Here is a 22,447-nt window from a genome sequence, read left to right on the forward strand (position 1 = left end):
GCAACCTTAGCAAAAGTGACCTGTCAAAGTATGTCATTTTATCCTATCCATTTATTGTGGAAATCTTAAATATCTGGTCTGAAATCACTTACGAGAATAATACGGACCATTTTTGCTCTCAGAGCCTCTGGCACAACTCCCTTATAAGAATCGATAACAGACCAATCTTCTACAAAAAATGGCAGCAAAAAGGGATTTACAGGGTTTCGCATTTGATGAAAGATTCAAATACTTTCCTATCCTTTGCTGAATTCAAAGATCGGTATGGTATCACTGAAACAAATTATCTTGCTTTTTACGGGCTGTTATCCGCTTTAAAAAAAATCAGAGCACCCTTACACAATAATACAAATATACAATACGAAAGCTTTTATACGAAATTTATGAAAGCAAGTAAGCCAAGCAGACAGGCCTATAAAAAGTTAATTAGTCTTAAACAAAGGTGTCCAACCAATAGTCAAGAAAAATGGGCTACGGATTGCGCCTTTGAAGCCCATGAACCAATAGACTGGAATGCAGCTTACCAGCTATCTTTCCAGTGTACCAAATCTACAAAACTAATTGTATTTCAATTCAAATTGCTGCATAGACGACTGGCGACTAATGATTTTCTTAAAAAAGTAGGAATAAAAGATAACGATCTCTGTAGTTTCTGCAAAACTGAGAAGGAAAGCCTAATTCATCTTTTCTGGTCCTGTAGAGTTGTCTCTACCTTCTGGCAAAACTTTAAGGAACTTCTTGTAAGCCAAAATCTTGCGCTGAGAACATACAACCTTTCTTTAAATATAGTTCTAGGCCTAAGGCCAGACACATCCAAAAATAAACAGAAACTTAATTTTAATTTTCTTGTGGCGAGATATTATATATGGTCCTGTAGGACACGCAACTTGTCCCCTGAAATGAAACATTTCTCTGTCTTTCTGGCATGTTACAACAGCCTCAAAACTGGAGCAGCGTCAAATGATAATCGTTAGAAATCTAAGTGGGTGATAATTATAATTAAACGTATTTAGCAACAAGCAACTGTTAAAAAAAAATGAAGAAAACCCTAAGGCTAACACTGTACGGAAATAATTGTATTGTAGGCACTTTGTTAGTATTGTAAGTAACCTGTATTGTATGTAAGTAGTCTCTTTAAATGTAACTTAATGTAGTGTAAGTAATGTAAGCAATTGTATTGTAAGTAATTATTTAGTAAGTGATGTAGGTAATTGTCCCGTAAGCAATGTAAGTAAGTGAACTGTAAGTTGTTTTGTAATTCGTACGAATCGTACGCGAATGATGAATGCTTAGTAGCCAAGCTCTGAAATATAGAGAGGAGTCTGGGCATCAAAAATAAACATGGAGGCACTTTCTTCAGAAGAAACCATGTTTTCAAGATTCTTGGAAACTGCTACCCGCAACACGATAAAAACTTCATGCAGAATAAGAGTTTGATAATCCAGCAGATGCATTTGCTGTGAAGGTCAATAAAAAAGCGAAGCGGTCGGCCATTTGCCTTGTGAGTACTCGCGTTTATCTTGGTGCTTTCTGGCACGCGGCAGAAATACATGATATGCTTCGAAGTGACCGGCAGGCTTCACTGCAAACAGCTTTGCAGATGAGCTAAAGGCAGTGAACAACAACAAAGTTTTCAGGTTGTTATTTTTTTATTCAGTGACGTCTTGAGAAGTTTTTTATGAATATTAATTAGGCCTTTGTGAACTGCAACCAGAGATGTTTCCGTAGATAAGCCGTACCCCCGATTTTTGACTTGAATTTAGAGGAAAAAGGTGCGGCTTATACATGGATCTTTACGGTATATTACTGTAAAACTAATAAAATGTAGAATCGGGAGAAATATTTATTTTCAAGATTTGATCTAATGGTAAGCACACGCAAGCCTTTATACATAAAACTGATAATGTTAACTGAATCACATTTTCATTCTTTAGCTACTGAAGAATCTTACCTGCGGCAGTTAGAAATTGAAGAAATGTACGGAGCAAAGAAAGATGATGATATCAAGAAAAACAAGGAAAAGTAAGTGTTACAGTTCATTTTTGATCTCAGTTATTTTTTTCTAACTAGTTTTTTTTATACTACGTTCAAAAGAAGAAAAAGTTAATTACCTCCCCTCCTCTCCATCCATCCTTACTAATCCTCCCCTACTATCTGCTATTATCCCCCTCCCCTGAGTACTATCATCTTTTTTTTTTCTTTTTACTAACCTACACTGGATTTGAACTCTCAACCTCTGGATTTGCCATCCAACCCCTTATCCACTTTGCCACATAGGAAACGTTGGGTGAACCACTATATTTTAAAAAAATAAATAAATATGACTCCAACCAATACCCTAACCGTAACCCTATTATTTACCTAGTATGAAAAATCAAACCAAAACTTTGTCCGGACAAATAGTCATCTTGACCAGACATTGTCTGTTGACCAGCCATTATTTTGAGCTCTGACATGTTGATTTACACATGTACTTAAAAAGCACTCTATGCTTAATATTGTCCTGCAGAAGTCAAGCAAAGGCTACCATAAATTTCACATATGAAGACAGCAAAACTGTCGGTGATTCAGACAATGATGATGATGATGACAGTGACAGTGATAGTGATAGTATTCTGAGTGACATAGGTAAGTATACTGTGACACAGTACTTTTCCTATCACAGGGTACCAACTTAATTTTCATATCAGTAAACATTAACATTGATATAATATTCACTTTAAGGTAAATCAAAGGCTCCTTGGAGCAACCTCATGGTAATGGAGCGTGCGCAGTCGGTTCACAATCTGGCAGGCGTTTGAAGTCGTTTTTTTTTTTCGGCAAATTGTTCCAGACTCACTCCGCCCAGCTGGCTCCTTTGTCAGGTTCACGTAATATTTGATGTTTATTAGAGATCACTCGTTCAACCTAAACACTCTGCGTTCTGTTTAGAGCAAAAGTGTGTCATTCGAGTGTTTTACCAGAAGAGAGGACTGAATAATCAGATAGCGAAACCCAAAGACCGCTTTGATATGCCCAAGCTATTTAAAACTATCACTTCGTCAGACCCATGCCACGCGATCGCAGCTGAGTGGCCTGCAGCTATAAATAAGCATTTTAAAATAATTACGAATATTTTGTGGTCTGTTTGTGTGAAATATGTATTTTTGTGTTAGTCAGGCGTTTGGCTCGGAGCGAGTACAAGTGGTACAATTTACCCGGAACGTGTTGAATATTGCAAAACAGCGACTTTTTCGCGGATATTCCATTTTTTTTAGTTTATTTTGGGAATTGAAACGTAAATTGCAAGCTCAGCAAGAATGTGTTAAGGCACGGAATATTCGTCATCGCGTCAGGGGAATTACCTGCGCAGTTAGGTATGCTCTATTTATACAGTGGAACCCCGATATAACGATCCTCGATATAACGATATTCCCGATATGACGATGAATATTCTATGTCCCGGCAAAAGTTACAGTAAAATGTATGGGACGGAACCCCGATATAACGATCGTCGATATAACGATATTCGCGGTATAATTACGATGAATAATCAATGTCCCAGCAAAAGTTACAGTAAAATGTATGGGACGGAACCCCGATATAACGATCTTCGATATAACGATATTTCCGATATAACGATGAGAATTTGGCGGACCGAACGTAAAATCCTCCCGATATAACGATATTATCAGTACACTGTCACATTTTATTTGCAAAACATCGAATTTAATCCAATAACATTACGGTAATCGAGTCATCTGTAACGTTTCTAAAAACAGCTTTGTACGATGATATACGAATATAGGCATATTTTTATCCCCTAAAAATTTTTAATCTGTTCGGATTTCCTAGCTGAAAGTCTAGTGATCCGAAAGTTATAGGGATCAAAACTTACCTTTTCGAAAAAATTCCAGCCAGAGAAGGGCTCCCGAAAATTCTAGGTGACCTTTTTAGAGTAAAAATCCGTTAAAAATAATCAATTATACCATTTTTTAGATATTCGAAAATCCTAGGAAAGGCAGGCAAGCAAAATAATTTACAATGAATGTTCCGAAAATTCTAGATCTCAAATCGTCTTCCGAACAGATATTTTTAACGAAATATTCCGTTGGGTGCCCCTGCTTTATCCAGCCAGACATGTTGTTTAAAGCAAAAGATGACGTGGTGAAGGAAATTCATGTCACGCACACTCCGTGACTGACACAAACATGACTTGTGTGTTTCTGAAGTGACTGCCTTTGTAAAGATTTTTTAGTGTTAGTTTGTTGGAAGGTGTTTTTAGCAGCATGAATAACAGCCAATCATACTTATTCTGTAAGATGTAAATAGGTAGCGCTGTTGTCTCTAGTTGAGCCGAAACTTGATAGTTTTTTTTTTTCATTTTAAACTCCAAGTTCACTCCTTGACTGGTCCGTGATAGACACTACGGACATAGTGTAGTGTCAATTAATTCATATTTCATTCCATTCAAAATAAACATTTCTTCAAGTTTTGTGTGATTAAAGTGTAATTTAATATTTTCTTATTAAATTAAAGGGTATTTTTACACTGTAATGACATCGCACCTGTCATTTTACTTTAATTTATTTTCTGTATCTACATCCATACTTAAATCAATAACAGGCCAAAAATCTACTCCACAAAGAGACAAACAGCAGCACGTCTTAGCACGAAAAAATATCCTTTGTCATTTGCGTGTATAACAGCACTTCTCAGCACTTCAATACGAAAAACATGTCCTTTGTCATGTGCGCGTGTATAGCAGCACTTCTCGGCACTTCAATACGAAAAGCATGTGCTTTGTCGTGTCACATTTACCAAACAGCTTCCGAACGATTGGTGAAACCTTAAAGTGCATTTATATATCCTGCTTGTTTTGTACAAAAATACAACAGAGGAAGGAACGCTTAGTACCTTTTCTCCAGGATGGTAAAGTTGCATTCTTCCTGCGCCTGATCGATTCTCCGTTGTCCAAATGAACTGATCTTTCTGATCAAAGAGGTTCAACAACCTTTGCTTTGAAGCCCATTTCTTTCCACTTGAGTATTTTTCTGCAAATTTTCTATTCGTTTGTAAGGTCTACAAAGGTGTATTTAGATCGAGGATGAAGCGAAAGGAACGAAAAATCACCTTTGATAATTTCGGCCCGACACGCCATTTTGAAAATGTTCATCTCTGCACTCAAGCAAATATTTGGCCTCTATCCCACCCCCCAGATATTTGAACAGAACACAAGGGCGGGGAGGCAGGAGAAATTGTGTGACAAAGGACCTTTCTGTCAGCACGTTTACCGTTTAATGCATGAATTAATTGCGGTTTGATATCGGAATGGAGTGAGTGAGTGAGTCCATGAGTGAAATAAATCGTCATTTTTAATACCTCATTACCATGAGGTAAAAATCATGTATTGGTTTAAAAAAAACTATTAAACTAGGAGAACTGAACATTTTCAGCGATGATGACACCATGTTGAAAAAGTTTGGTTATCATATTTTCATAGTGTTTTAGCCTTGCATATAAATCATCTACATCATTCTGAGGATCTTCTTGCTGACCTCAACAGAATGCACACGACGAAGAAGAAGAATTTATTACCATTTTTTCGACTTGTTTGCTTGTTGTCAAGCAAGAAAAGGAGAATAGTGGACAAGTTGTTCTAACTCGAACCACATTCTTGTCTACTCTCAAGGGACTGTTTTAATTCTCAAGGGAATACTTTCCGCTGTGGATAACACAATTTGTACTGGTACAAGTCTTTAGGCGCTAATATTAATTTAACCTAAGACGATTAACGACACAAATTTGTACTGGTACAAGTCTTTCACACACTAAAACGTTGCTAATAGTTAACCAAAGGGAACTCATTTTGTGACAATTGATTATTTCTGCTGAGTTGCACAATTTAGAATTGCAACATCATTCAATGCAGGTGTGTAGTGATATTTACAAGTGTTTTCGTAGCCTGTTGTGAAATTACTTCCGGTGGAAGCAGTAAACACTAAAAGTTCTTGCTTCTGTTCAGAAGTTAATGCATCGCCATTAGAAAAAAAACAGCAACTGTTTTACTGGAAATGTAGTCATTAGAAATGTAGCCGTAAGGTAAAGAATAACGCGAGGAGAAGCGGCTTTTGGTAATATCCAAACAAAAATTTACTTCTCAATGTGGGGTTAAGATTGCATGACGAGACAAAAGGTAACTCTGTCGTGCGTAACCTTTATCGGGAACCCTGCATTAAGCCGAGTAGAAATCTTTCTACCTCGAAAGGAAACAACTATTTCGATTAAAGGCAAACGTCAAAGTCTACCATTTTTAACCAAGTATATGAGTCGCAAAGCGCCCAGCCGTCACGACTGACAAATACAGCATTTCCTCCGCGAAAAATAAAAAAAAAAGCTTGAACTTAAAGACGTTAGAATTCTTCCATGATATGTTCAAACAACAATGCCCAGGATAAACCTTCTACTTATACTAACTTCATGCAAAAAAGTCGATATCTCGAAGAGATCTTTGATTAAATTGACAGTTTACTTGTTGGCTGCAAACTTAGTTTCCAAGAAATATTTCATTAAAAATTTCATTGTGGTTGAAATTGAAGTGTAACCATAAACAACATTCAAAGCTGAATTGGACAATTGCAAATAAACATGTATTGAATAGCTGATATTATTACAGCAAGGAATCAGGAGTCTGTTAATATATGTTGTCTCCGTGACAATGGTGACATACACGACCCCTTTTCAGGATGCTTTTCATCAAGTTGTGGTTTGAAGTCGCTACTTTTAGAAGCTTGTAACTTTTGGGATTTGCGATATAGATGATGAAAAGGATATTAGTGCCACTTTCAGTGTTACATGCATAGCGGCTATCTTTTGACATCGATCTTTTGACATGCTTAACAAACAAGACATATCAAAATCCACTAATCACAGCCCACAAGCATGAAATTGTGGCTTATAGAAATGGCATGAAAGGCATGAAACAAACACTGGTATGCAACCATTGTGATTGAAGCATTTCAAACAGCACATTGAAAGACGATGTTGAAAGGAGCTAAAAAAATTATTGATAACAATTTATATTTATTGTTTCATCTGTTTCTCGTAACAAGTCAAGTTGTACTTTGAGGTTGCAAGTTTTTTTGTTTGTTTGTTTGTTGTTGTTTTTTTGGGGGGGAAGGTCATTACATTCACAAAATAACAGTAACATAAAATAGCTCAAACTAGTTTTCTTGACATTTTAGTCTTACTACCTAATTTTCTAATCCAACAGATGTTACCGTGGATGTTGATGAAATTGACAAAAATCAGGTAATACTCGGTAATACTTAAACCAGTTGTTATGTAATGTCGTAAAAAATGTTGTGGTTATTCATCGTGGTAGAGTACAATAATAAAGTATTATTTCGTTTGTCTCACGACGTAGTCACGTGTGATGGAGATCGCAACGTTTCGACTGCATACTGCTAGTCTTCATTAGGCGATAAGGTCGACTGGTCGTGCGTTATCTTATAAAGCACACGGCTGCGCTGTGATTGGTTGGTTTTCAACAGCTGTGATTGGTGCATCAAAATGCATGATCGGTGATCGAAATGCACCAATCACAGCTGTTGAAAACCAACCAATCACAGCGCAGCCATGTGCTTTATAAGATAACGCACGACCAGTCGACCTTATCGCCTGATGAAGACTAGCAGTATGCAGTCGAAACGTCGCGAACTCCATCACACGTGACTACGTCGTGAGACAAACGAAATAATACTTTATTATTGTTATGTAATGTTCACAATAAATTACTGATTGAGTGATGGAAGGAATTTTCAAATTGTGGTTTTCATTTATTGGTCTTCTTATACTTTTTTTACTCCTGTCAACAGCAGGAAACTTTGGACTCTCAAGGGCTGCATTATGGTATGGCTCCGGCACAATTTTGCAGGTTTGTTACAAAAAGTCATTGTCAGTGACCTCAACGGGACTTGTCATCACAAGATTAGGTTGTGGAAGTAGGTCGAATACTGTACAAGTGGTTCTAACTTTTAACTGCATGGATAAAACCCTGCTGTGTGACCATTTAAATGAAAGCTATTGAGCAGTTCTTTCATGGTACTGTTTGATTTTGAATATTTTCATTGCAAAATTAACTGGATGTATATATGTTATGGTTTAATTTTATATGTGGTTTAAATTTTGCAAACCAGTTCATTTTTTTTAAGACCAGTTTGAGAGTGAAGGGATGGTGCTTTGCATCCTTGCAGGGCTGCTTCAACTCTCATGAACACTTTTAACGTTAATATTGCTTTCATGTTGTTTTGTAGAAAGCTGAAAGAAGATAAAGAAGAGATAGAAGAACAACGGAGACTTCGGCAAGAAGAGGAAGAACGATCACTTGTTACTGTAAGTCTTTTGCTCTAAAAAATCTGTTTTTTGCAACAAATATAAAAATGTACTTTGATTATTTTAAGTTACAAACTGTTGTATAGCTGTTTACTGCAACAGAATATCAAAAACCTATGGCACCTATATTCTGTAGGATGTCCTACTTCTTGTGTGCTTGACTTGAATCTCCAGAGTGAAGGACTAACAAATATCTCTTTAACCTTGTTTTCATGGTCCGGATCCTTGTTTCTTTTTCATCGATTTATGCCCTGTGATGCCCTTTGGCCAAATTAAGGAAAAAGTATCGAGTAACTTGATTTATAAGCTGAGAGGTATATAACCAATTTTATTGTGCAACTGTGAAACCTAACAGTTGAATTTGGCGGCATGGTAGAAACACTTTCTTGTATCAAACTGGGCTAAATAGTTATCTCTTTTTTTGTGCAACTCAATTTTCAGGGTCGGCGTGCACGCCGTGAAAGACGCTCATTGCGGGAAAAACAGAGAAGGAAAGCTCATGATACAGAACAGTCACCACCAAGGTAAATTGGTCGTGTTTTTCTTCTGATCCCTCTCTGCCTCCCTCTTTCCCTCTCTTTCTACCTTTTGTCCATCCATTCATTTGCTCTAGTCATTTCAAAATTCTTCAAGCATCGTACAGTATTTAATTCACGTGTTTTTGTTTGGCATGTGCATTTTTCACCCCGGCTTCTTCTAGGGACTTCTGCATCACATTATGGTATTTAACTCTTGTCGCCTCTTGTGCTAGTCACTCGACAGCGCGCTTACACCTTGCTGTGCATAATTTTTCTAGTATTTTGCTTGCATTTAGTTTCTTAGGTTACCATTGTGATTTTCTCTTGTTTATTCGTTTGTCTTTCCACTAACTATGTCATTGCTTGCATGTCAGCCTTATCATAATTTTCTCGTCTCCAATAAACACAAATGGTCGTGTCATTTGTACATCACTGTCAGTGTGTGTTGTTTTTCTGCTTATTAGAACATGAACGTTTCCTTTGCAGTGGAAGGCAGTGACATAGCAGAGAATTGGTTTTAGACAAAGTTCTTTTGCTTCTCTCCTAGTTTCAAGGAAGCATTGCTCACTTAATTGTCACTTAATTTAATTCTCCTTGTCGTTTATGCTCTTTTGTTACAGCTATGCCAGAAAAGCAAGTCCTACATATGAACCATACAGAAGGTAACTCAAATATAAACATTTCCCCAAAACTGATAACGAAACAACATCTCACTTTCTCAGCCAATCAGAAGTTAAACCAAAGCCAACCATGACTCACTTGTGCACGTTTTCCCACACTTCGTGCCTGTGACATGTATTTGCTTCAAGTTTTGATTAGTTTCCTGGATTGTTTGTGTCTTTAGTGATTAGAGCGGTTTTCACTTGAGTGTCGAAAGTAAATTGCCTTTGCTTTGGTTTTACATTACTGCGCTTAGTGATTGGCTAAAAAATCTCACGCCACTTTCTCGGCCAATCAGGAGTAAAACCAAAACCAATCGTGACTCGCTCGCGCACGTTTTCCCGCGCTTCGTGCCAGCTACATGTATTTGCTTCGAGTTTTGATTGGTTTCTGGATTGTTTGTGTCTTTAATGATTGGCCAGAGTGATTACTTTGGTTTTGGTTTCACCACAGTACACTCAAATGAAAACTGCTCTATAACACCTTTTCTTTGTTATAGGTCTTCATCACGCTCATCATCCCGCTCGCAATCCCCAGAAAATTCCGGCAAAGTGGAGTTTATCACTGAATTCAGTCATCCATCCACTGCAGATCAGTCTACCAAGACACCAGGCGGTGACTCTCAATCGCATTCCTCTTCCTCCCGGTCGGTTTGCTTAACTTTGTTATCTGCTAGAACCGTTGCTTCCAGCTTTAGGTTGACTGTAAGAATGCAAAGTGGTCCCTAGTTAGGTAGGATCAATTTAGGTTTCTGGAAACTGCTCACCTACCCCTCCCCAAACCTAACATTTTGCCCAAAGCGATAAGTGAGGGTTAATGTTAGGTTTGGGGAGGGGGGTGAGCAGTTTCCCAGAAACCTAAATTGATCCGTTAGGTATACTGTTTGTTAAGTGTTTGACCCCATCTTTTTTGCTTCAATCCATTGCCAACCATCTGGTCAAAGAAGAAAAAGAGTAAGACCTGACTCTGAAATATTACGATTAAAGAATTTTAATTACTCAAACGAAAATAATGTTCTTCAAAGTTTTGTTCTTTCTTTATTTTGTCATCAACTGCGACAATTTTTTTAAGTTTTTTAAAATTTTAAAAGAGCTATGTTGTGATATGTTGATTCGTTTTTTCTTATAATTAAAAGAATTACTTTTAAATTGAAGGAAACATCTAAATAATAATTTCCTAAGGTAAAAAGCACCAAAGAAAAGATAATGAACTGAAAATAAACAAGAGGGAGAGAGAAGTTGGTCAACAGTTTGATTGCTGGCTGGGCTATTGTGTTGTGCTCTTAGGCAAGACTGTACCTCTTTCCACCCAGGTGAATAAATCTAGTACCAGCAAACTGTTTGGGCAACTTGACAAATGCTGGTGGGTTACCAGTGTTTTAGCATCCCATCCAGGGGGGAGTAGCAATACTCCTAGCTGCTTCACACTATAGAAACCGGGATAAGCTCCAGCACTGCTAAGGCATCTGGCTTAGGATAGATATCATTATTCAACAAATTGTCACAATGTCTATCTATGGTCCGAAAGTCCTTGATATCCTACGATATACGTAGGCTGCCAATATTTGTCCGAAGTCTTACAAAGCGTCACATAACCACAGTTTTTCTTGCTGCAAAAAACGTTTCGTTGACCATTTGTTGAATAATAAAACAATTATCCTGCTCAATATTGCAAGATATCGTCTGATTTTAGTCGACTCGGTCTATGGCTTTGTCGGCTAAGTATTAGGCGATATTCCACGTAATTTCGCAGGATTATTGTTAAATTTCAGAGGTTACCAGCTCTGTTGCCAAAGACTCCGGGAAATTAAAATAAAAAAAACATCGGTTGATTTTTAAGAAGAGTTAAGGAATAAGTTTTCTTAATATTTGTTTTTAGCTAATTTTGTTCTTTTTTTTCCTTTCCTTTAACTGCCTCCTGCTTGTGGTTGCTGTGTGATTGACAAATCTACACTTGAATGTTTTCTCTCCTGACTTCAACTGTGGTATGTAAAATCATTTCTGTTGGTTTTAACCGACCTTTGCTCGTAACGTCGCAATTACTATAAATTGTTATATTCTTTCTTTTGCTGTGTCTCTTTGCGTAACTGTGCTGTGTTGTATAAATTAAAACCACTAGTACTTCAGAACGCAAGAAGTCGAAGGAGCGTGACAGGTCACAGTCACACAAGAAACACAGAAGTAGAACTCGTTCACGGTCACGCGACCGCGAGCGGAGGCGTTATCATGGTAGATCGCGTGACAGATCCCGCGAGAAAAGTAGGTCACGCGAGAGAAGTCGATCACGTGAGAGAAGTCGCTCACGCGATAGAAGCCGATCACGTGACAGAGACCGTCACGGTGCTCGTGGACGTGACAGGTATAGACATCGGAGTCATAGCAGAAGCCGAAGTCACGACCGTGACCGTGACCGACGAGAGCGTGACACTGATCGTGATGGTGACAAGAAGGAGCGCAAGGGGCTGCCCACCAAAGGACTGGGGTAGGTTGATTTTGTTATACCGGTATATCGTTATATTTAAAGCCTTGTTTGGTGGGCTTATTTTTGTTAGTTTTTTAGGGGGAATTGGGGGGGGGGGAGTTATTGTTGTTTATACTTTATAAAAGCTGTTGCGTCTGAAAAGGATAGATGCATACAAAAACTACCGTCTGATAAACATGACGATATGAAACAAACATACTTTAACAGTTTTGAAAAAGTTTTTTTTTTTTTTTGGGGGGTTTTTTTTTTGTTTGTTAAAAAAAAAAAAAAAAGAAAAAAAAAGAGAGGTTATCTCAAAGAAGTTTCGTTTGTTAAATACATAATTCTCTGCGTTCTATTGTCGAACTTAGGCTGTTGAAACACAAAGCAACCCCGTCGTCGGGCAGTAAAGACAAGGTACGTTTTGTTTTGGTTTTTGTTGTTGTTGTTTTTTAAACAAAAAAAGTGAACTACTTTTGCTGTTTTTGCCTGATTATTTTGTTTTCCTTCGTTTGCAGATGACCGCTCAGGAAAAGATGAAGAAGCGGATGCAAATGATGCTCAACAAACAGCGTAAGACATTTTTTATTGTTTTTAGCTCAAAAAAATAAAAAAATTCCAACTGAACGAGCAAATGCGACGGCAATACGCGTATGTTGCAAATAAATACGCCCAATGCTTTCGTTTAACCAATCAACGCGATGTATCATATACAAAAGTCGAAGCCAAAGCATGCAACGTGCGCCAAGCGCGGGAAAACGTGAAACACGTGGCAAGCGCGGGAAAACATGTAACCTGTGACAAGCGCGGGAAAACATGTAACCTGTGACATGGGCGGGAAACGTGTAACCTGTGGCAAGCACGGGAAAACATGTAACCTGTGCCAAGCGCGGGAAAATGAGCGCATGGCAAGTCACAGTTAGTTTGCGTTTGATTATAATAAACGGAGCCCTGGTTTTTTTTCCAAGGGGGATAAACCAGAATAGTATAGATTTTCTCTTCTTTTTGCTATGTCGAGCAATATCATATAGAAACCACGCCGAGTTTTTATAACTGAATAATATAGGGAAAATGACATTAATTCTAGTAGCTTAAGATATAGCAAAAAGGGATGCTATATTATAAAACCCGTGTTTGTTCTTCCCTTGTTGTGTGCAGTGAAAACCGACAGAAAAGAGGACAGAAGAAAACAAGAAACGAAAGAACAAGAAAGACGGGTATAAGTTTTTATAATATTGACAATTTTCACTTTCAGATTGTTGCATTTGCATTTACACAAATTGCAACTAGCCAATGGAATTCCAGTTGTAAATAATAAAAATGTTTTTTTTTTTTAAGCTCGGTAATAAATAATAAAGATAAGATGTTCTACATGACACGAGCATGGGACAAAGAAAAATTCTGAGTCCCCGACGGGAATCGAACCCATGGCCTCCCAGATACCGGTTGGACGCTCTAACCAACTGAGCTACGAGAGACTGGTTGTGAGCTGGGACATTTTACTAGGTTGATATGTGACACGCGTCCTGCATACTGCTAGGATCAGCAATGTCGAATTCATCAAGTTTTGTAGTAAATAATAAAGATGGTAAATTTTTTTTAGTAGTAAAATGGCCCAGCTCACAACGAGTCTCTCGTAGCTCAGTTGGTTAGAGCGCCCAACCGGTATCTGGGAGGCCATGGGTTCGATTCCCGTCGGGGACTCAGAATTCCAGTTGTACCACAATAGACCACGACAGGTCTTTGCTAAAATCTTGTAGAGGCAGAAAATTTTTACTTCTGTTGATTAAGAAAAGAAAACGAGAACATTCCTCGTGTTGCAAAAATATTTATAGAATCAATCGTAAAAGTCTGGGAGCACTTGAAAGTGCTGTCATTAGCTGTGACATGATTCACCACTACCGTATTCACTCGAATAACCGCCGCGGCACTTATTAAATTTCTCGCGCTTTAAGAGGGTCCTGCTCTTAGGATCGCCTGTACATATGCAAGATAAATAAAATCGATTTTCTCAAACTTTGACAGGATAAAGGCTTTTACTAACTTGTTTCAAAAATGTATCTCTGAGATTGTTTCGATTTTAATTTTTTTCGTCGAGACGACTCTTCGGATTTGGCCGCTCGAAGCGCCAAATTCGGCTCTAAATTACCACTTTTTTCGAAGGCGAGCATAATAAAATATGATCCGTAGCAGCAAAGGCTGGTACATAGTATTAAAATATCATCTTTCAACAGTTATTTAACACTCTTAGATCCGAATAAAATTTAAATCTGAATTTTTATCAAAATTTTAAAATTATACGCTTCGGCCATGTTGCATCACGCTTAAATTTAGGTCAACTTCGTGAGCCAAAAAGCCAATCTGGTACATGGATAAGGCTGTCAAAACTATTTTTGTGAATAAAGGTATCACTTCATCTTCGAATTTATTCAAAAACTAGCCTGGGTAAATAAAACGGAAAAAATCGAGAGCGGCTTGAAAACTTGACACTTGAGCTAATTACTTGACATTTTGACCTTTCATGTTGCGATTGTTATCGCACAGATTGATCTAGAAAGTTCGACTTCGGGTCTTATTCCCCGTCAAATAGTATTTTTAGTCTCCCAAATAACCGAGCGAAATTATTTTTTATATTTTACAGTAAAAATAAGCCTCAAATGAACATTCTTAGCACGTTTATTTTGAGTTACAAATTCTGCAAATTACATCTGGCGGTTTGGCGAGGTCCGACAATGCACGCAATGAAAATATCAGTTTATTAATCACCACCGAGATAAATCTTCCTTAAAAATCGAAGAATAGATAGTAAACTAAATTAATTACACGTTTTCCTACCTTTATCGAGCCTATTTTATACCTGCCAACTCTCACGCCTTGGGCGTGAGTCTCACGCTTGCGAGTTGAAAACTTCGATCTCACGCCAACTCACGCTTACGAACCAATTTCTCACGCCTAGTCGAAAAATCTGAGTTTTTAAAACCACAAACGACACACTTTCCAAAAAATGTAAACTCAAACCAATGTGAGAAACAAAAACTCCATGTAAAATGAGTAAATGACGATATTTTCCCCGAAATCTCAGAGTTTTGACAAAAAAAAAAGCATTGGGAACGAGGACGTGTTTAGCAAAACACGTACACGCACTGGGTCGGAATATGTTCGGAACGTCTTCCGAATACTTCGGACGTCTTCGGAAAACTTCGGACATTGTCGTATCGTTTTCGGAAATCCTGGCACTCTCAGGATAAAAATCTCACGCTTTTGACCCAGAAAAAGTTGGCAGGTATACTATTTTGACGAGAAGTGGTAACGTAAATGCGTCCATTCTACAAATTCATAAACTGTCGGCGAATGTTCTCAAGTTACATATTAACCACAGACACAGGGTACCCAAGCACCCCTTGAAGACTGGGGAGGTGGGGGACGGGTTTTGTACAATGTGTAAATAAAAACGACTCAAAAAAAAGAAAACGCTAAATTTAAAGGCTATAAAGCAAGTTATAGTGGAAATTTTGCTTTAACAATGAAAAAACTCTTTGCTTTCGGTCACTTTTCTTGTCCCCAGTTCTTTATTTTGAAAAGGTGCGACACAGGATAATATTTATAATGATAATCATCTTGAGTTTAGTTTTCCTTTTTTCTTTCAGGTGGAAAGAAAAAAGGACACAGGATAATATTTATAATGATAATCATCTTTAGTTTAGTTTTCCTTTTTTCTTTCCACCTGACACGATTGTGTTATCTTTGCCTTCAATAAATTAATTCGCATCTTGGGCAAATAGATACCTAACAAACTGTAGGAAAAATACCTCCGTAAATGCATTTTTTCCATTTAACATGATAGATATCCTGAAATCAAGGAAGCATGTTTGTCCTCTTGTAATTTCAAACACGCATTTCTTTGTCTTGTCTTTTGAAGGCAGAAACTGATTATTCTTACTTTCATTAACATCAGAAGCACAACCTTTTTGAGTACTGGAAATGTTTCATGCTTCGTTCAATAAAAGATTTTTTTCGCCTTACACACAGAGGCCTGGGGACAAGTCAGTTTTACATTCACTTACAACAGTCACAAGCGAGGGCAAGCTCACTTAAAACAGCAATGTACTCTGCTTTACGCTTGGAATTAAATCCCTCTGTAGAAATGTCAAAATAAATGCACATTGTATTGAGCATTGCAATACTGAGTTGCTTCAGCCGCTTTTCCCTGTACATGGCACAAATATCAAGGTTGTCATACACGATTGGTTAGCAACTGCACTTGTTCAAGTATAGCTTGCCGTGTGTCGTCCATCATCTGCTCTTCTTCTGCTGCTCTGATGTCTTCTTCCAGAAGATCCAGCTGACCATGACGCAATTTCGCCGCCATTCTTGAGAAAAACCCCTGTATTTGCTGCGCGCTTGAGGTAGTCATCACTCTTAAAACGCTTCGTGCCATCCATTTTTCTTGCAAGTCGCATGTCGCGTGCTACGACGTTGGGATCCTGTTTTTGGCCTGTTGCTTGCCCAAGGTTAAATTTTTCTTCTACGTATTTCTTCTGGGCGTCGTTGAAACGAGTAGCCTCTTTAGTTGTCTTTAAGGTCCAGCCTTCGGGTAACGGGCTTGCACTTTCAAAGGTGTGGCCTTGATCAGGGGTTGCCGACACTGCCTCACTCGTTCCGTCAGCTAAAAGGGCGTGGTACTTTTTCATTGCAATGTCATAAAGTGTTTCTTTTTCAGCTACCATCTTACAATGTCCAAACAGAAGGTGTTTTTCTACACTTGAGTGTCGCTGATACATCTTTACGCAACCTTCATTGGGGCACCCAAGGAGTACGCACGAGGACTCGTCTTTCTCGACTGCTGGTTGCTCATCATCATTTTCCCGCACTTTAATTGACTTTTCTTGAGAAACACTTACAAAGTCTCCAGACGAAAATTGTCCAACAAAAGAACAATTTTGCAAGTAATTTGGAACTGCAAGAAACAGACATATCGTCGTAAAGGATACCATACAACAGTGGGAATACATGCGTCTAATTTGAGTTACTGAGTCAAGTGAACCAGTGATTTTTTAATATAATCACGATGGAAAAAGTGCGAGCGCCGTTGAAAGTTGTATGTTGACAAACTTTTTCAAACTCAGGATTCATTATAGAAAATAAGGTTAAGGTAAAGTCTGTGTCCGAGCCAAGTGGCCCGTAAATACCCGGAGCTTATCCCGGTTTCTGTTACATTAAGCGACTAGGAGTATTGCTACTCCCCCTGGATGGAATGCTAGTCCATTGCGGGGTTACCCCCAGCAGTAAATTTGCTGTTACCCATTTATACACCTGGGTGGAGAGATGTACCTTGTGGAGAGAGCACAACGCAGCACTCCTGCCAGGGCTCGAACCCGAGCCGTTCGACTCAGAGGCGAGCGCGCTAACCATTAGGCCACTGCGCCTCTCAGTTAAAGAAAATACTCTCTAAATATTAATTTACTTTCTCCAACTGACCTGAAATCTCGTTTCTGAGATGATATAAGGCATGCATGTTAATTACTTTATATCTTGCAACAATCAATCAATCATTTACCGGTACTGAGTTAGGCAAAAAGTGCTGATAAATGGGTTTAAACTCAGGAACTAGATCAGCTATTAAAAATGTTGTCATTCAGCCAGGAATTTGAAAGTTTTCAGAGTTATCAGAGTTCCCCAAACACCTTGTTGTGAATATTACAGCGTAACCATATGTTAGATAACTATTCTAGCCATCGGAATTTAATAACAAATAGAAACCGTTTCTTTTGGGCATTACAAGAATAAAAAAATAAAACACCAAAAATCTTGAATTACTGGTACGCCGTGCAAGCTATACGTACCTTCAATTTGGCTTTAATCGATTAGTCTCCCATGTCCGACTTCAAACGCTCTCCAGACAGTTACTCCTTGCTCGCTATACTGAAAGTTATTCAGGCAACTTACTTTGATATACTACAGCTTTTTTCCATTCAAAGTCACACCCCCACCCAACAGACCCGCTTCGCAGGATGTTTTAAAAAATTCTGTCATTTCTGGATACGAGATAAAAAGCGGGAAATTTAGTGTTAATGAGATCCCGCTACGACCAGCGTGACAATCCAGACAACGTACTTTATGTAACCTACGTAGTTTTGGGGTGCGCATTTGGAAAACGCTCGTTTTCTAAATGCGCATTCAAAAACTTCATAGGCCCGTTCTACGCGGGCTACTGTACAGACAACTGTAAAACACCAAATGCGTAAAGATTTTCTGAATTTTTACCAGCCTCGTTTCCAGTGCCTCTCTCTTTTTCCTCCCTTGGGAACAGGGTTGATTGTTTTTTTTTTCTTGCGTGACGATCATGCAGAATGTGTGACAAAACGTTTTGTACGGGGAGGCTCCGCCCCGAGGTCCAACCCCTTACCCTTTTATAGACCATTTTGACAGAAAAGACACCCCTTTCGTATACCTTTTACTGAAAAAAGGTACCCTTTTAATATACCTAAAAGACATGGCATAGGCCTGAAACAGGAAGTCTGGATGTCATTTTTATGCAGCGTTTCATAAATTTAAATGATTCAGCCTTAAGGTGCGTCTGTTCGAAATAATTTAATTGAAGGCCCTTTTAAAAACCTTAATGACCGATATCCCTACCCTTTCATATGCCTACACTTGTGAAATCCCTACCCTTTTATATACCTGAAGCTTGAAAAAGGTACCCCTTTCGGGCGGAGCCTCCCCGTATAGGCCATTATAGGGAGTGCCCCCCCCCCCCTTCCCGGGCTGGATCCGCACGCTCCTCCAACAACAAGTGTGGCAAAACCACATGAAGCCATTGATCGTGAATTAAAGCACAATTCTACTATTTTTCCAGCTAGGTATTTCGCAACCCAAAGTGTGCACAACACAGTTGGAAGTTAATTTTAAAAACAAGACAACAACAGCAGTTTTCCAAGGGCAATATCGTTTGTTCCCACAAACACGTGTACCGCAATATCGGGAAATTTGATACCAGGAAGTAGCGAACCGCTGTCACACATCCGGGTGACAAGAAAATATGTAACTTGCAAACGAACGCTTTGTACAAGCAACGGCAGCAACCGTGCTACCATTTCTCGTCAAAATACGCTCGATTGAGGTAAGAAAACATGTTATTTAATTAGTGTACTATCCATTCTTCGAGTTTTACGAAAGATTTTTATCGGTTGTGATTTATAAACTGATATTTTCGTTGCGTGCATTGTCCGATGTCGCCAAACGGCGAGGTAATTCAAAATAAACTTGTGCTAAAGATTCTCATTTGAGGCTTGATTTTGACTCTGAAACATAATAAATGAATTCTCTCGGCTATTTGGAAGAATAAAAAAACTATTTGACGGGGGATAAGACCCAAAGTCGAACTTTTCTAGATCAATGCGTTCGATAACAATCGCAACATGAAAGGTCAAACCGCCAAGTAATTAGCTCAAGTGTCATGTTTTCAAGCCGCTCTCGATTTTTTCCGTTTTATTTACCTAATCTAGTTTTTGGATTAAATCGAAGATGAAGTGATACCTTCATTCAGAAAAATAGTTTTGACAGCCTAATCCATGTACCAGATTGACTTTTTGGCTCACGAAGTTGACCTAAATTTGAGCGTGATGCATCATGGCCGAAGCGTATAATTTTGAAAATTTGATAAAAATTCAGATTTAAATTTTATTCGGATCTGAGAGCGTCAAATAACTGTTGAAAGATGATATTTTAATACTATGTACCAGCCTTTGCTGCTACGGGTCATATTTTATTATGCTCGCCTTCGAAAAAAGTGGTAATTTAGAGCCGAATTTGGCGCTTCGAGCGGCCAAATCCGAAGAGTCGTCTCGACGAAAAAAATAAAAATCGAAACAATCTCAAAGATACATTTTTGAAACAAGTTAGTAAAAGCCTTTATCTTGACAAAGTTTGAGAAAATCGATTTTATTTATCTTGCATATGTACAGGCGTTTCTAAGAGCAGGACCCTCTTAAATGCGGCGCTTATTTAAAAATTGGACGCGGCAAAGAAGTCTTTTCTTTTAATTGAACGGTATAAGTTGGGCTTGTTGTGCCGGCAAAGTTCGCGGCCTTCACAACAGAACTAAGAATTACAAGAATTCTGGACAGAGTACTTAATGGGGGAGCAGTGAAATATAATCACTTTGAACTGAAGAACATCGCTTTTAATGAAAAGAAATTTCCAGTGCTGTTTTAAAGTTGCTTTTGTATTGTTTGTTTCTTTTTAGTTATAAAGAATTTCTCGAACAAGCGCCTTATTCGGGGGCGGTGCTTATTAACTTTTTGTCTAAAGTGCGGTGCTTATTTGAGGGCGGCGCTTATTCGAGTAAATACGGTATACTCTAAATTCAAACATTTTTGTGTTTTTTTGGCCTGGAGTTGGAAAATAAATGTGTTCTAATTTTTCTTTATTAATCGGGCGGGGCCTGGGCCCGATTCATAATCTGCACGGAATTTTTTTTTTTTTTTTTTTGTCGGTAAATCGATCCAGACCCACGCGGCCCAGCCGGCTCTTCTGTCACGGTCACGAAAGATTTAATATTAATAGCGATCAGCCGATCACTCGCGTTTAACATGAACACTCTGCTCTCTGAAATGTATAATTTTGTTTCATTCCATATTTTACAAGAAGAGAGGGCTGAATATAACAAAGGCACGTAGCGAAAACAAAGACCGCTTGGACATGTCCAAGCTATTTAAAACTACCACTACGTCAGACCCATGTCACGCGATCTCTCGCTTGTAGCTATAAATAATCATTCACCTATTTTCTGTTTGAATACTCTGCGCTCTGTTTGTGTGAAATACATGTATTTATTGTTGTGTTACTCAAGCGTTTGGCTCGAAGCGAGTACAAGTCGTACAATTTACCCGGAACGTGTTAAATATTGCAAAACGACGACTTCTTTTCTGGATATCCCAATTTTTGTTTTGAGTTTACGGTATTTTGAGAATCGAAACGTTATCTAAACGTAAGTTGCAAGCTCAGCAAGAATGCGTCAAAGCACGGGATACACGTCATCGCGCCAGGGGAATTACCAAAAGCTTGTCGGAAGACGCTAAACGGAGAAACACAATAGGGTTTTCCGATTTAGCGGAAAATTCACTTAAACGGAACACATTTTTCCGCCTATTGAAAATCGTATTGAATTCACTTAGTTAGCCCATTAAAAATACACATTAATCTACATGGTTATTTTCTTTGTTTGACTATCTCTCAGGAAAGTAGGATTCTACCGTAGTCTAAGGATGTCAAAAGTTATTCTAGAAGGTTGGAATTTAGTTAAACATTTTTTTTCGACCATACCGAAAATTTGCAAACAGCGTTTCAGCAGTCTTCCCTTCATTGGATTGATATAAAAGTTATTACTTTAGGATTGAAGATTGATGCTGTGTATTTTTTTACTCACTAAATCGATATTACCGTAATAACGGTTAACAGAAAACTCGAAATCAGGAAATCTCAAATTTTGCGCGATCCACGTTTCACTATAGAGAGCTATTACCAATGCAATAAAATATGGCGCATTGCCAATAAAATATGTAAGAATTAGAAACAAAATACAGTTTTTTTTTTATTTCGAATAAAATGCACAAAAATATTTCCAACCATTAACCCGACCATGCTACGCCACTCGCGGCCACTTTTCTCAACAGCCTGCATAATAATACTTATCATTTCTTCAATAGGTGTGTAACATTTTAAGCTTGTAACTTTTTTCTTCCGTGTGTTGTCCACTTCTCGAAGGCAGTGTAATATCACCATGCAGTGCAGCTCTCAAAACAAATATTGCTCTCTCTATATGTCTGAAGGTAGTCAGTCCGCATGATATGGCCACAGTTTCGAAAGAAAAAAAGCGAAACACGAGGCAAGATAGAAAACAATATATGTGTGATGTTCACATGATGTATGTCTGTAAGGTGCGACAAAAAAGGTGATATGCGACGTTTACCCGTGCAAATGAAACGAGAACACTTTTTCACAAGTGTTTGACAATATAACAACAGATACCGCCTCATTTTTAAACTCCTATCTTTCTATTTATTTGGTTGCAAAACCGTAGAGAAGCGTGAAGTTCCACAATCGGCAACTGTTTGGATAGAAAATAAATCGTGAAATAGTTATGCTGCGAAAAATTACCGTCTTCGTGCACGTTTGGGGGTTTACTTTGGTGTACGAACTTGTAAAATGTTTCTTTGTGTTTGAAGTTATTGGCTTGGTCGTTCTTTGTTTTACGTCACTTTTCACGCCGAGGATAAGCCAATTAAAACATCAGTCAGGGGGGGAAGCAACTTCCCATACATTCTCTTATATGAAATCTGAGCGATGCTCTCACAACTTGCAAAGCAATCATCGGGGCGGTAGTCAGCGGATGTCTCTAAGGCGCATGAGCAATTCCTTTCTTTGTGAACTTGCCA

The 22,447-nt window shown here is 38.3% G+C and overlaps 1 protein-coding gene across 1 annotated transcript in view; it reads left to right on the plus strand.

The window, feature by feature from the left end:
- The window catches only part of LOC144631106 (CLK4-associating serine/arginine rich protein-like), a 35,597-nt gene that overhangs the window by 6,525 nt on the left and 6,625 nt on the right, over positions 1-22,447 (plus strand). The window contains exons 6-17 of the mRNA XM_078489488.1: positions 1,935-2,022; positions 2,510-2,628; positions 7,253-7,290; positions 7,857-7,915; positions 8,295-8,373; positions 8,815-8,897; positions 9,512-9,553; positions 10,051-10,197; positions 11,670-12,032; positions 12,383-12,428; positions 12,530-12,584; positions 13,170-13,228. Of these exons, the coding sequence (XP_078345614.1) occupies positions 1,935-2,022; positions 2,510-2,628; positions 7,253-7,290; positions 7,857-7,915; positions 8,295-8,373; positions 8,815-8,897; positions 9,512-9,553; positions 10,051-10,197; positions 11,670-12,032; positions 12,383-12,428; positions 12,530-12,584; positions 13,170-13,228 (1,178 nt within the window). The remainder of the gene's footprint in view (positions 1-1,934; positions 2,023-2,509; positions 2,629-7,252; positions 7,291-7,856; positions 7,916-8,294; positions 8,374-8,814; positions 8,898-9,511; positions 9,554-10,050; positions 10,198-11,669; positions 12,033-12,382; positions 12,429-12,529; positions 12,585-13,169; positions 13,229-22,447) is intronic.

This window comes from Oculina patagonica, chromosome 11 (genome assembly GCF_052425735.1).
Source record: "Oculina patagonica isolate OP01 chromosome 11, crgOcupat, whole genome shotgun sequence".
Lineage (NCBI taxonomy): Eukaryota > Metazoa > Cnidaria > Anthozoa > Scleractinia > Oculinidae > Oculina > Oculina patagonica.